Source organism: Trachurus trachurus, assembly GCF_905171665.1.
Source record: "Trachurus trachurus genome assembly, chromosome: 4".
Taxonomy (NCBI): domain Eukaryota; kingdom Metazoa; phylum Chordata; class Actinopteri; order Carangiformes; family Carangidae; genus Trachurus; species Trachurus trachurus.
Genome location: NC_139898.1, coordinates 17,749,396 through 17,765,180, shown reverse-complemented (window position 1 = coordinate 17,765,180; position 15,785 = coordinate 17,749,396). Strand labels below are relative to the sequence as shown.

Below are 15,785 nucleotides of genomic sequence, written 5' to 3'. Positions count from 1 at the left end.
ACAATAGAGTATCTTTGATTATGCTATGGCTGTAACCTATGGCTGTAACACCCGCTGGGCTCATTATTTCCTTGGGGCGGTCACGTGACTGAGGAGTCCCTCCCCTCATGGACATGGAAGGTCACAGGCACTACATTCAAGATGGCGACCCCCTTGTGTCAGTGTTACCAGGTGAGTGCTTGGAACATTTTGTACCGATTGTCAGCACCAAATGATAAACAAAATAAATGGAGACAAACTAGCGATATTTTAAAAATGCCACTGTAACTACTCACGGTAAATGCTAAGAGTCTTCCTTGGCGTGTTAACGTGGCGTTAGCTAGCCGAGTTAGCTCTTTAAATGTTGGGATACCTGACCGGTGTTTGGACTTTATGGCTCAGGACAACGACGAGACATTTAACTTTTCCAAAGTAAAACTTCTACATCGGTTTCACTTTAAGCTATGTCATCCAATTAGTATCGTATCTAAAATGCAAAGGAAACACTGGTATTTTAATGCCGACGCTCGACATCAACACAACATAGCTCGTTGCAGAAGTGATTTGTCAGGGTGAACTTACGCACAGGTTGGGAATGGGAATGTGTCCTTATCTCGATTTCACGTAGTTCAGCAGTTCACTGAAGTTTGAAGCTATGTTTTTGTCCCCAGATATGTGTAAGAAGGGGCTTGGTGGCTTTCCCTTCTGCTTACCTGCTCCATCACAACAGACCCAATGTCTTCAGGATACATGGGTTGCTCACAAGCTCTTCACAGGTAGGAACGCCTGACCTAAGATATGCTACTGTCATACCTCTTTTTAATCATGCTGAAGCTACTTTACAGCCTGGGTATGAATATCGTAGTTAGCATTATGCTCTCAGTCTCCACCATGAAAAGCTCAGCCTTTTGCTTTGAAATAGACTGACATACAAGCTGTGCTTACGTGAAGAAAATAAACATATGTTTTAGACCTTAAGGTGGAAAACAAGCACAACTAACAAAAACATTAAGAGCATTTTGGAGAAATGCATTTATCATGTTTTATACCTGGGGAAGACCATATCAGCATAGCTGCCGAAGCATAAGCTCCATTAATGAAGTCTACTATGCTGCATTATATTTGTCATTCGTAGGTGCTCCCATCTTGCTTGCAATGTTTTACTGTTGGTTTGTGCATTTACTTAAAGTTTTCCTTGACTACAGAAGCAATACTATGGACCAAAATCCAAGTTTAATTGAACTGCTTTAACTTCACATCAACCAGGTGCCTCGGCGGCCACAGCCTATGCATGTAAGATATTTGTCTGGGGAAAGAGGCGGCGGCAAAAAAGGTTTCTTGGGGGAGTTTCTGGACAATCTGAAACAGGAGTTAAACAAGAACAAGGAAATGAAAGAAAGCATCAAGAAGTTTCGTGAGGAGGCCAAAAAACTGGAGGAGTCAGATGCTTTGAAACAAGCTCGAAGAAAATATGTAAGTACACGGCTGGACCACAGAAAGATTTCATTTTATAACACGTTCCTCTGAAAACACAGGTGTTAGGTCTGTATTGTCTTTGCCAATGCCCCTTCTCCTCTGCCTCCGTACCAGAAAACTATAGAGTCTGAAACTGTGAAGACTTCTGAGGTTCTCAGGAAGAAGCTTGGAAACATCTCTGAGACGGTTAAAGAGGTAAATGTGACACCTGTCGTCTCAATCAGATACAGTCTTTCTTTTTCATTGTCATATGATAGATGGCGTTTGAGACATCCACTCTCTGTGTATGTGTGCGTGTGTGTGTGGACAGGGGCTAGACGAGGTCACTCGAACCGACATTGGGAAGAAAATCAAGGAGGGAATGGAGGAAGCGGCCAAAACTGCTAAGACTTCTGCAGAGTCTGTTTCTAAGAGTGGAGAGATGTTGGGGAAGACTGGTGCATTCAGAGCAATATCTCAGGTATGGTGTGACTTAACTCTCTGTGGTGCAGATGTGGTAAATAAAGTTTACATATGCATGAAACATAAACCCTTTATGTAAGATATTTTACAAGGAAATTATTGCATTTTAAGAATAAGTTACAATAATGACAAATGAGTGACCTGAAAATGACAAACCTGAACCTTGTTTTCTTGTCTGCCACTTCATTTCAGGGCATGGAGAGTGTGAAGAAAGAGATTGACGACCTCGGTCACACTGGTCCTTATCGGCCTCCCGCCAGACTCAGGAAGAGGAGTGAGTTCTCCTCCAAGGGAGGAGGGGATGATGGCAAGGTCTTCGAAGCCAATGAGTACGTGAGTGACAGCTGCTTTGCCCTGTTAGTGAGAGAGGCTCACACCCAGGTTCAGTATTTCTGAACCAGCAAATTCACGCTAATTTGGAGAAGAGATTACATCATAGAAGAGAAACTCATGAGTGGTTGTTCCTGATTTACCCTGGCAACCATGTCCTCGGCCTGCTTTTTCAAAACTTGTTGCTTTGTGTGTTCTCCAGGGAAGCGATGGGTGTGGTGCTCCACAAGGACTCAAAATGGTACCAGCAGTGGAAGGACTTCAAAGACAACAATGTTGTATTCAATAGTAAGAAACTGCCTAACTTTGCTGCTTATTAGCACCATCACACAACTCTTCATGTTGTATACATGTGAGTTTCCATCATAATAATCCATCAGTTACCCTACAATGATGCACAGCAGCCTTTTGCTCAGCCTTACATTTACTCTTGGAATTCCTCACGTTGTCTGAAGGAAATTCATATTTCAAAAAAGAAAACTATTTTAAACCTCTCTCTTTTTCTCTCGCCCCCTTTCTCTCATCATCATTGCAGGATTCTTTGAAATGAAGATGAAGTACGATGAGAGCGACAACGCCTTTATCAGAGCGTCTCGTGCCGTCACTGACAAGATGACTGACGTCATAGGTGAGAGACCTTAAGATAATTGATGAATGTGAGAAGTCTATAGACTCTATGACTGCATAAAGTTGTCAACATAGGGGAGGTGAAGTTGTCCCCTATGTGCATTCATATCCTGTGAATATTTCGCCATATCTGTACTCTGTAACACTATCCACCAAAATCCAAATGTAGCTTTCTGGAGGAATCTAGTGTCTCCACTTATTATGACTCTCATTGTATCTGGTGACTTTAATATTCATATTGCATTTCATAAAGCACACACGTTTGATTTGACTTGATTTGATTTGATAGATTGTAGATTATGAAAAAGATGTTTCTGGATTGTAGGTTTTTTTTCCACGAAGGCCGGTTTATTTAAATGAGGAAAATATTGGCACTATAAATCCTTTGAGCCATTTGATCACAGAATGTTTTATATTAATATGAATATTAATATAGGCAATAGGTAAATATTAAAAGAAACTGACCGTTGTGTCTGCTGTCCACATGTGCGCGTGTGTATAGGCGGACTATTTTCTAAGACGGAGATGTCAGAGGTTCTAACAGAGATTTTGAAGGTGGACCCCTCCTTCGACAAAGACTCCTTCCTGAAGCAGTGTGAACGAGACATCATCCCCAACATACTGGAGGTATAATGACGGACTGTAAATGATGCTGATACCAGCTTGTTTTGATTTTGTCAATTGGATGCACTCACAAACTTCACATATTTATCAAAATGACCTGCACATTTGAAAAAAGGTTGACCTACAGTTCTGCATGCTGTTAAATGTTGAATTTTTTTTTAAGTTTTCATCTTACTGTTGTTTTTGTTGTACCCATGCAGGCAATGATCAGAGGGGAGCTGGAGGTGCTGAAGGACTGGTGTTATGAAGCGGTACGACTGTTCACAACCTGACTCTGGGCTTGACATGTTGAAACACAGATGCAAATGTTTCTTTCAGTACTGACATGATTACACATTAGTTTAGGACGTACATTGATTAACAGTTGTGCACATGTTGGCTGCAGTCATAATTTTGTCTAATCTTCTTTCTCCTGTACTGGGTGTGTAGACATACAGTCAGCTGGCACACCCAATTCAGCAAGCCAAAGCCATGGGACTTCAGTTCCACTCCAAGATCCTGGATATTGACAATATTGATGTAAGTTACATCAAACTGCACTACACAATATTTTATAATAAAGTTGTGAGTATTGGTATTAGTGTTTTCTTTTTAATTCCAGCAGTTCATTTTTTCATAGTTCAGAAGGTGTGTATGTGTGATTTTAGAAACCTTTTTTCAAAATGGTTTACCCCAATTGGGTTGATTGTTCACCTGGCGGGGTCGTTTTGTATATATATATATAAGCAGTTTCCTGTCTGTACCAGTATACAGCAGTTTGAAAAAGAGCATTGTTTTGCTCGAAACGTCACGCTATTAAATTTTTCTGAAGGGAGCTCATGGTGTGTGGATTTTTTCTCTTTTTGATTTTAGAATCACACATACAAAATTAAGGTAGTTACAGGTTGGATTTATTTTTTTTATTTTTTTACAATGAATTCATGAGTTTTAGGGTTTAGCATTAAACACACACACATGACACTTGGTATTATATGTTTTTTCTTTTCTTAGATTGTATGTTTGTCTTTATCAACTACAGTTTCTTTATTTTTGAAGCCACTTAAAACCTCTTTATTATTTGAATTAATCTAAAAATTGTGATTGTTGGTTCAGTAAGTTGTGTATTCTCTTCTCCAGCTGGCCATGGGGAAGATGATGGACCAGGGTCCAGTATTGATTATCACCTTCCAGGCTCAGTTAGTCATGGTGATCCGAAACACCAAAGGAGAAGTGGTAGAGGGAGACCCTGTAAGTAATGCACATGTTAACAACAACAACAACAAGACGTAAACCTCTAAAAACAGTTGGTTTTTTTCTTGACAGTAAAAACATGTTTAAATGCAGCATTTTGATGCGTAATGCTAGCAGAATACAAAGTTTAAGCTGGCATTTGCGTTTGGTTGTGATCACAAATGTGTTCTCATAGATGAGCCACGAAGAGAATGTTATGAGACAATGGAGCCACATTTTACTTTTTGGGCATTGGTTTGATTTATTTAGACCCAGGGCCAAGCCTACAGTTTTATAGGCTGTAAAGCAGCCATGTTGTCCACTCAGGACTCCTCAGGGACACCTTTAATTGTTGAAAAGGTGTCCACTCAGTACCATGCAGTTGGCACTTACCCAGTGTTCAGAATATATACTACTGCCAGAGGATTAATAGTGCGTATACTGTACTTTTGAGTTTTGCAAGCTGAATCCTGAAGTCTGGACATTAAATTATAGATGATTTTCTTTTGTTACCCTTTGTTGTGCCATTTAAATTTGTTTTCCTCCTTTAGGACCTTCTTGGCTTTATAGATATGGGACATCTGTTTATTGACTTGGCTAACTCAAAATTACCTGATTGTATTTGGTTTAACTAAAAACATACTGAATAGTTATCCTCCCTCATTTGCAGCAATTAAGGTGAACTGAACACCTAAGAGTAAGTGCACCCATCTTTTTCTCTGTCTTCAGGATAAAGTGCTCAGGATGATGTATGTGTGGGCTCTGTGTCGAGACCAGGAGGAGCTCAACCCGTATGCTGCCTGGAGACTACTTGACATCTCTGCGTCTAGCACTGAACAGATCCTCTAAGACTTTTTGATGAGCACAAAACACACTCACCTAGGGAGAGAGCATAACTGCACCTGAACATGCCCTGGAGGTGGATGGGAAGTAAGGTGTGGGCGAGGGCCGGGGGGAGAGGAAGGCATGCAGAGATGAGGGACAGACAAATGGGGCAAGGGCTCACATCATGACAGAAACACAGTTCAGTACCTACACTTTTCTTCCTGTGCTTGATTCCTGTGGTTCACACTAGGGGGCAGTAGACTACCAACAATCATCACCAACTACTTCATGCAATGCTGGTATGGCTTCAATCAACGTGGTGCAGGATATCTGTTGGATAAATTAAGTCAGTTAACTTATGTTTTGTTAATTATGAGAGAAAAAAAGTGATAAAATCAAGCTAGTACATTAACCCGAGCCCCTTAACTTCCATTTGGTCTTGAAAAGCTCAAACATTTCTACCACCTTCCTCTGTTTAATCTGTTCATCGTACTCTCTTGCTTCCTCTCTGAGGTGTTATCTTGGTGGTGATGGTGGTTCGACCAATCGGCGCTCCCCATGAACGTTTTTGTATGATAATTGTCCAATATAATTGTTAAAATGTGAGAGTCTATATTTATTATGAAAAATAAAGATGACCCCTGTTTTTCACACTAGACATTTTTGAAAATAAATAATATTGATCAAAATCTTTTTGCCTCTACCCTGCCAATGGTTAAATTTAGCCCTCAGATCTGGAGAATATCATGTGATTCCTTCCAGGCCAATTGCTAATTACTTTTTAAAATTAAGTCCCCCGAGTGTGATTTCAGATTGTTGTAATATTTCCTTTGGGGATAATGCTACTTTTATGTTAATTTTTTACAGTTTAATTTCCAGAGCAATATAAATCAAATTTGAATGCCCCTGTATACGAAACCTGATTGTTGTCACAGACATCACAATCACTGACCATGAACATGATTGGTCTGAGGACTGTCTTGGCCGACAGAATGCACAGTAACAAAACGATGAGATTTTTCTAATGTAACCAAAACCAGATGAACTCATTAGATTTGATGTAACCTCAGTTTATTTTCAGGTTTAGGTCTCAGCAGCATCTAAATCAAATCAAATTTACTCATTGCATGTCTAAAACAACCAGAATTTTGCTGCAAATATTTTGGTTAAAGGCACAAAAATAGTAAGGAAAGTGAAATGTGTTATAAAGGCACAAGTAGTAGAAAAACATGAATACCATCAATAACGTGTCATTTTCACTATTTTCTGATCCTTTGACCTTCAGTGATGTGATAGGTCATAAGTCACTGCTACATGTGTTCAATGTGCCGTATCATTGCACCACACACCAGAGCCATATGGCCCACAACCAGCAACCCAAAACGGCCTTTCTTGGACATGTAAAATGATGGTGGGGTGGACCCACTGTACCAACTGGCACCGTGGTTGTGTGTTAGTTCTCATCAAAGACCAAATTAGATTTATCACACTCAAGGCTGGATCTTAATTCAGGCCATGTGCTTTACGTATGATGCATCTGAAATGCCTTTAGTCAGAGGACGTGGGTGAAAGCGCCAGTACCTGTTCACCATTTGTGGCAGCAGTCGGACAGCTCAGTACAGATGGTGGGATGCAGAGCATCATGCAGTGTCATGTGAATTTGGACCAGTCTGCTTTGGCACAGAAGGATTGATTACAGCGGCCTTGGCTGAGAAGGTAGGAGGCGGCATATAAACACGCCTGCTTGTTGTGTGTGCCTGCATGTGTGCTGTCTGTCGGTCCGAAGCCTACATGTGCACCAGCAGCTCTACTGTTCCAGCACTGTCCTGGATGATGGATCCTCTCTGTTGCTGAGCTGTGCTGAGGTTGCAGCTCCCCAATGTTGTCCTCATTGCTCATGATAGACCCCCGCAATACACACACACACACACACACACACACACCGATCTCCATGAAATTATTCAGAGGAGGCATCACAGAGAAATTCATAGCTGTGGGACAGTGGTCAGCTGGATCCTGTCAGCCACCTACAGACCAAGAGAGAATCTGACATGCATGTGAGTTTGCACCACAGCCTTTTACAGTGATTTAATTTTAGACAGATTTACATACCTCTAAAGCAGTGTGATAATGAGCTTGCAGAGTCCATAAATTTGCTTGCTCAAGGTAATCCATCACACTAAATGTTTAGTCACCTTTAGTTTTTGTTGCAGTTTATTATTGCCTGGCAGTGCAGTTTCCAGCAGCTGCTGCTTTGAAAACTTTCTTGTCAGTGTGAACATAAATCACTCTGTGTTGATCTTTTGTCAGGAATATCAAAACTCGACGCAGGGAATTAATTTGGTCTTTTCTTGTGTCTAAACGTTGCTGCTTTGATGCTTAAATAGCTGTTGGTGCACCCGACAGTGTGTAGAAATTTGACAAAATAAGACTGCAGCTTGATTCTCATTACATAGAGTCATGAGCTGCAACTGTGAATTAAAAACAGTAGATGCCTGGAAGTTAAATTATAATAATGATTTGGAAAATGGTTGTAAAGTATATGTCAATAGGATATACAAAAATTAGCATGGTCCTTTAAAGTACCACATAAGTAATAATACCATATGTAAAGCTATCTTTGAGACTTAAAAAAAAAAAACTAGAATTAGAAATACATATTAATATAATGCTTCATTTCACAAACGTGACAGTTTCATGATTCCCCATGAGGGTGGGTTGATTTAAAATCCCCTAATTAAAAAAAAAAAAAAAAAAAAACCCTGTCAATAATAAACAATATAGTTAAAGGGACAATGAGGAGTTTTGGAAAAACGAAGCGTTTTCACACTACATTTATGAGCCTCCGCGCGCATCGTGAAATTCTTTGACCGGCGCAAGACAGACTCATGTTTTCATTCATCAAGAATTAAAGTCAGAGGTTCGAAGACGATCACATACCGTCGTAGTTCCGACCATAAACGGCGATTCGGCGGCGTTATTTTCATGACTCGCACGAAACCGAAAGTAAAGAAACGCTGGTCGGCTCGCCCAGCATTTCCGCCACCACTAATAATAACAAAATAACGATATAGACAAAACGATATATTTATCGAAAATGGGCCCATTAACAAGTGTGGGTAGCGGAGATTCATCCACATTAACGTGAGACTTTTTTATAACCAAATAGAAACTCCTCATTGTCCCTTTAATATGTACATGAATGCCATTTACAGTCAATTTGTGCAGACGGGCTAAGCCACTCGATGCAGCTGTAGATACATAGGACCTGCCTTAAAAAGTGTTGAGGAATGTTTTGTCTTTTCACAAGGAGGAAATACTCTCTCTTTGAAGGATTTTTCTGAATTTACTTTCCAAGGATTTTTAGCACATACATTCACCATCACACTTGTGTGTAAATGACATGTGCACACAAGTAGTTAAGAGCATAGTGGTGTGAACACTACAGGGATATTTTTCTTTGACTGACATGAGTCAGAATACAAACATCACTGTCTGAGGAACAAAGAAGTTAACAGCCATGCAGCTGGTCGACCGGGGGCTACTCTCACATGCATGTGTCTTTCTCAAGACACACACACACAAAGAGAGAGAGAGAAGTGGTGCTAGGTCAAGTCCCAGGGAAGTAGGGCAGAAGTGTCACATAGACTCTCTCACTTGACGGCTGAGTGCTGACATCCCACTGTGGCCTTGGACGCAGGTTGGCAGCTGCAGCAGGACTAACAAGAGGAGTGACAACAGCTCAAGTAGAAGGAAACTTGAACACACAGACAAAAAAAAAAAATCACACGTCATAGAACATGATCAATATGGAAGCAGCTTTTAAGAATTCATCAAACATTTTTAGATCTGTTTGATGATGTTAGAGTGGACTCCAATGTTCTGAACAAAGCGTTTCTTGACTGTACTTTAAAATCAATTCAGAGGCCAAACAATGATAAAGAAACAGTATCATTGACTGCAAGCTCTCAAAGCAACTGACTGTGGTTGTCACTTATGGTTAAGGCTGTATTATTCCATGGCTGTTACATTAACTATTCATCTTTATATCACAAATGAAAATTTTCCAGCACATGTCAAGGTGTTTCTCGCCTGTCAGCCGTCCTTTTTATTCTACATAGTACCATTTCCTTTCTTCTGTCATGTCTGATGCCCCATTAACGATGCTGTCCTTGAGTTCCCTTGGCACCGTGTCCTTAAGGACGATTTAACCAGCATTTCCCAATTCCTCCTTCTGTCTAATTATGTATTTTAAATCATTTGCAGTTGAGACAGGAACATGCTGCATCATTTTTCTGTATCTGCCAGTGCTTATATTAAATACAAGCAGCGGATATAGTGGCAGGGAACAATACCCATTTTACCCCGCTGAGCGACAAAGAGAAACAATTTTATGCATCAGATGTTCTCCGATGGGCTTAATGCAACATGACATTGTTCTTATTTGATCTAAAGTCGAGCACTGGATGGTACAACAGTTCCCTGATGTGCCTGATGCGCAGCAAGCCTTCTGGAAAGAGCTCAAATGAAGGTCGCGAGAGTCTGTCTGTGTGTGTGTGTATGCATGTAAGAGCGCTCACTCTGACCCAGATTCCCCCCTGGTGCAGTGGGGCACTGTGCCAACATGTCAATTCATGGGCTTGCAGGAAAGAGCACACACACTCACATTCATACAGGTGGTCAGACAACAGTGTGGGGAAAGGTCAGGAGTGTGTCCTGGTGAGAGAGGGATTATGTAGGACGATTGTGTGTAATCAGAGAGCTGCTGGGGCACAGTGTTTGAACAGAGGACAGGTCGTCTCTTGCATAGAGACTCACGGCCTGCGGGAATTTAATTATTGTATAGTATGTGTGTTGTTCCTTGTTTGTCGCTGTGTCTCTTTGTCCATCTCTGTGTGCCTGTGACTGTTCCCAAACCTCACACAACATCACACTGCCCGGGGTAACCTGCTAATCAGCAGAGGATTGCAACACAGCTGGATTCTTGTCTGGGCCTGCCACACTTTCACAGTCACATTTCCATCTCCTCTCACTGCATGCTGTCACCTTCCAGACTCCACTGCCTCTTTTGTAACGGAAAAACAATTTGTTTACTGTTAATGCAGATTAACTACTGTGTTTTGAGCAGCTGTAGTTTGGTTAACCCAAACTAAAGAAATACAATGTTTTGGCTTGTGGCTATACTTTAGAAAGAGGAGTTGATGGAGCTGCAAGTTCAATCAGTTCTTAGGTTATTTTAACTGAAGGGTTCTTTTTTTAGATCACTGAGCAGGGGAAAGTACTAAGCAGCAATAATAATGGTACATTTGTAAAACAGACCTTTTTTTCCTTGTCCAGTCAATCCTATAGTGGCCCTTTATGTACCCTTTCAGGGAACCACCACCTCCTTCTCTCTGATTTCTGCTTCTACCCAAATACAGTGAAAGTGTATTAAATTGTTACAGCACATTTTTCATTTGAGCTACTTTCAGCTAAATAATATAAAATAATTGACAGCAAGATCTTTGAATTAGGCTTAACAGGTACATTAAATATGGAAGCAAATTTAACAGTTTCGATAGTGATTAAATTTTGTGTGGAAATTTTTTTCCACACAGACAAATATAACTAAATTTATCTGCATGTCTCAGCCAGATACAGTTTCACTTTACCAAGAAAGTTTTTTTTTTATATAATTTGGGTTAACTGACTCTTAAAGTGCCTGCTGAATACACTCTAGTGACCAGGATTCTCAATGTAGCAATTGTCAAGTTTTCTTGATCTTAATATGACAAAAAGGTGGAGAAGCCTTTGTACCTTTGGCCAAGACATTTCAATAACAGACCTTAAGGCGTTTGTTTGGGGATATTGCCTCACATTAAAATTTCTCTGAAAGGTCATCTTGCAGCTCTAACAGTGTTCGGGATCTAATAGAGAGTAGCTTTGTGTCTTCCAATAAAGTCAGCGGTCAATATATCCTTATCTCATTTTCATATATTGTTCCAGTCCCATAAGATCAGACAGCACAGCAATATCAGAGAAGGGGAGCCAGTTTTGGACATGTGTTATGAAAGAAACACTTTACCTTTAATAAAAACGAGAGGGACGAGGATAGGGAAATGTGGTCTGTGAGAAAGAAAGAGACAGAATGGGGGATGAGGTAAGGACTGACAGGCAGACAGATACTGCACCTGTTTAGCATTGTAAATGAAAGCTGCTGTAAATTTATGGAAGGTCAGGTGTGCCTGTTCAACTGTAATAGGCAGTGAGAGCGCTCTAACCAGCCGCCTGTCTCACCCAGCCATGTACGTCCAGAGACCAACAGGACGTGGCAGACGTGCTGGAACTCCCAGAACCAATATTACAGCAGAAACGTGGGACGATGGCTCTTTACACAGTGCTGCTGTGTCAGACACGACTCTGTGTGTGTCTGCATGCGTTGGTGCTGATAAATAGTCACTCAGGTTGGATCACACTCAGCGTAGGCACACACGGGTCATCCCGGGTCATCAAACAGGCTCCCCTTCCTCAGATTTTACCTCTCACTCCTCTTTTTTTCTTCTTTTTTGGCCTTTCTCTCTGCTACATGTGTCAGTGTTCAACCTAAAATTAACGCTGCAAAATCATTTGACAAAGATAAAATCAATTTTTAATCAGATCAAATCAGCTGATTCTGCAAATATCTGTAATATCATGCCAAGGTATATTAGCATATTCTCTCTCTTTCATTTGCTCTTTTCACATCAATTCAACTGAAATATGTTTTTGGCATGAAACTGTGGAAAGGGAAAGAGTCTTAACCCAAGTTAAGAGAGCAAATTTATTGGCTCCCATCATTGAATATAATAAATCAAATTCATTATCTTTGTTAACACAACAATAACCCTGTTATTGTCATGATAGGGTCCAGGTTATCAAACTGGGGGTATATTGTATCGCCATAATTGCATGAACTTCAGTCTGAATAATACTTATAGTAAACACATTACTTTGTATATTGCTGCAAAGGTTAAACAAAGGTAAATTGTTTCATTCATTTAATCAATATCATATATCAATGTTGGTTATCCCTGTATGTAGGTTTAACATAGTTGCTTTAAATTGGGGCACCATGTTGTACATCCACAGCACATTGCAAATGTACAAATGTACACAATTCGTGCTTTTTCATCCTTTTGAATCTCATGCATTAGTCAGTCTGCAATTACTTCAATTCCATTATCACCTCCCTCTTCCTCCCCCTTACCCTCTATTTCTAAATCTAATCCCCTGTCCACCCAAGACACCATCAGCAAGTCCAGCCTAATTGCTGGGAGCAGATTCTTTATGAGAATGGTGATTCTGCTGAGAGAAGGGAAAAACAATGGAAGCAAATCCTGTTTCTATTGATCAGCCAATGTCTCTGTCCACCACCCTCCAGCCGGCTCTGTTTACTGTCCCTGTTCAGGGGTCTGATATGCTATAAGATTTAGTGGCCTAGGTGCCCATATTAACCTCTGCCGGGCGAATTTCTGGAGACGAACAGAGGGAAGTGTGGCTGTAAATACGCCTGCTCTCCTAACCAGACTCTCACGGCTTCATAAGCTGTCATAAGTGTCAAACCTCTCCATTAACTTCTGGCCCACACAGTGCAGACAACATGGAGGGAAGGGTGAAGAAATGTATCACTCTTTTCACAACATGGAGAATGAGCAGTGTCTTAGGGCAATACCAGAGTATATCAAGTGGTGGAGAAAAGAAGAGAGAAGAGGTATGTTAGAGTTCAAAATAATAAAATGAGTCATTTTCAGTGAGTGTACCATGACTCATACGTGTTTTCCTCTGTAGCGTCTCTCATGGGCACTGTGGGCAGACACTATGACACATCGCTTCACCTGCAGTGACAGCTAATCCATAGGGCTAAATCAGACCTGGACTGTGTAGCCGGGTTGGGCTACAGGTACTGCCCTGCTGGTCTGGTTGCCCTCACTGCTCTCCATTGTCTATCAATAACTCTAATGAAGACAGAGGTGCGGTTAGATTATCTTTCCACACTGTTACCATGTCCTAGCAGTCATGAGGGCCAGCAGGCTGGGGAAACAAATGTTAGCTTGTCAAAGGTTTTCATTAGCATAAGGAAAATTACAGACTGCTACCCAGTAAAAGAAGATTTCTGGCTGCACTCTCAGATATATCAGAGGTCAATCCAGGACAGAGAGGCCTGTTCCAAAGGAGTGAGGGCGGGGGTTATGGGTAGTGTCTATGTTTTTCTCTTCGCCTGCACTCTCTGCTTCTAAATTTGGGTATGAATGCGTGTCCGGCCTGCACACTATGGTTGGTTTGCTCCTCTCTCTCCATCAGCTTGACAGGTAGATGAGGTTGTGAATAAAGAGTTCCATCCTCTCATCAATAGTTATCAAGGTCAGGGTCAGAGAGACAGACAGGTAAGGTGATTTATTACTGGAGGCAGAGGGTGGAGTGTAAAAAAGGGAAAGTGGGGAAAGGTGAAGGCATGCAACAAGGAGGACTATAGAGGACCAATAGGGCAAACTGACCTAAGGGCAGGCAGAGCTACAGAGACACCTCTACATGATAGTGGGAAATGTTGAAACAGCTAAAATGCTGAGGTTTGGGCCCATGCATAAAGTTGGCTCATTCATGCAATAAACCTCAGCTGCACGTCTGATGTCCTTACATGGAAAGCCAGATGTTTATGGTAAGTCCTGTAATTAAAAATGTCCAACATGTCCACCGTCCACAAATTATCAGCAATTATCAAACAGAGCAAATCTCTTCATTAAGGATTAGTGATGTTAGATAATGTGAGGATTTGCGACTTGGATGACCTTTGATTAGATATGGTTCAGCACTGCTAATTGGCCCAAAGGTTTGTTCTTTTTTCATGTGGTTTTCTTTATTGCATGGCTGCTTGTAATTAACTCAAATGACTCAATTCATTGACTGGGGATTCATAATTAGCCCGTAGAACCTCACAACACAAGTCACATTAATATAGTGTAACTTGTATGTTTCTCAGCACAGCTTTTCCTCACAATCCCCAACCAAATTACACAAGTGTCAGGCTGACATAGTTAATCCACTACACTGTTCTCATGAGAATCCTTTACAGGCTAATCATGCTTCAAAGAATAATTGCAGTCATTTAAAAGCCATGCGTGAATGGTATTCGATAATGTGAGTTTATTCTCCCCACAGACTCATATTTCCCAGTGATCCTCCACACCCTACTTTTTTGCCAGTGGCAAGGACTCAGTGGGATCTCTCCTGTGAATGTTTGCACAGCCATAAGATTGGGGTCCTGTCCTTTTTTGTCACACCTATACACTTAAACACCTACACGTAAGTTGCAGTCTACTTTCTCTGGCTCACAGATTTCTTAAATACCATGTGTATGAAAACCATGGTTTCTGTAACTAGGGTAGGTGATGAGAGAAGCTTAATTTCCCACAGGTAGATTTTTACTCAACAATGACATTTTGGACGAAACATGTGACGAGATTTCAAATGGTCTGTTTACAAGTTTGCATGTCATAAAACTGACATGCAAACTAACAGTGCAATGGCTGGAGGAAAGAATTTGGTGCTAAATGCAAGCTGAGGCTGATGGAAATGTCATTAGTTTTACATATAGGACATAATAAGTAATAGTGGAAACAATGTAACAAGACAGCAAATACACAGTTGCTTGCATTTAGCTGCAATAATCCAACAACACTGGTAACTTAATCAAACAATCACAAATATGCACACACACAGAGGAATTTAAGGTCCTTTTTTTATGGACATCAATTCACAACAAACACAACAAAACATGTTAAGCAACTAAATATGTTTCTTTACAGATATAAAAATGAGATAAAATAATGTACATGAGAATTTACAATATTATAAACAGAAACTTGAGTAATAAAGTGTTAGGTGCATCACTGGAGTTCGCCCAGTGCACTTAACCTATGACATTTGTCATTCGTGTCATTTTCAATCCAAACAGAGTCCTTATTGCCCTGCCAAGACATTTCCGGAATTGCTTCAGCCGGCTCTTGACTTTGAGTGGACCCTCATCAGGCGACCCATCACTGGCTGATGTCTTCTCAGCTGGACCGGCTGCACTGTGCCTAACAACTGATTCCTCTACAGCTGAGGCAGCAGCATCCGCTCCTGCAGCAGCTTGTGCTCCATCATGTACGATTGTAATGCTTAACTCTGAGTCTGAGCTTGTGTCATTTGAATGAGGGATTGCTGAAGGCTCTTGACCTTTTGGCTCCTCCGCAGTC

At 40.9% G+C, this 15,785-nt stretch overlaps 1 protein-coding gene across 1 annotated transcript; it reads left to right on the top strand.

The window, feature by feature from the left end:
- Window positions 1–108: 108 nt before the first annotated feature.
- timm44 (translocase of inner mitochondrial membrane 44 homolog (yeast)) lies at window positions 109–6,613 on the top strand. The gene is made up of 13 exons (XM_083970806.1): window positions 109–171; window positions 651–755; window positions 1,246–1,452; window positions 1,570–1,650; window positions 1,766–1,915; window positions 2,110–2,246; window positions 2,450–2,535; window positions 2,783–2,875; window positions 3,377–3,501; window positions 3,699–3,749; window positions 3,928–4,017; window positions 4,615–4,725; window positions 5,437–6,613. The coding sequence occupies exons 1-13, from the start codon at window positions 142–144 to the stop codon at window positions 5,554–5,556; spliced, it is 1,386 nt and encodes a 461-aa protein (XP_083826932.1). The 5' UTR covers window positions 109–141; the 3' UTR covers window positions 5,557–6,613.
- Window positions 6,614–15,785: the final 9,172 nt, after the last annotated feature.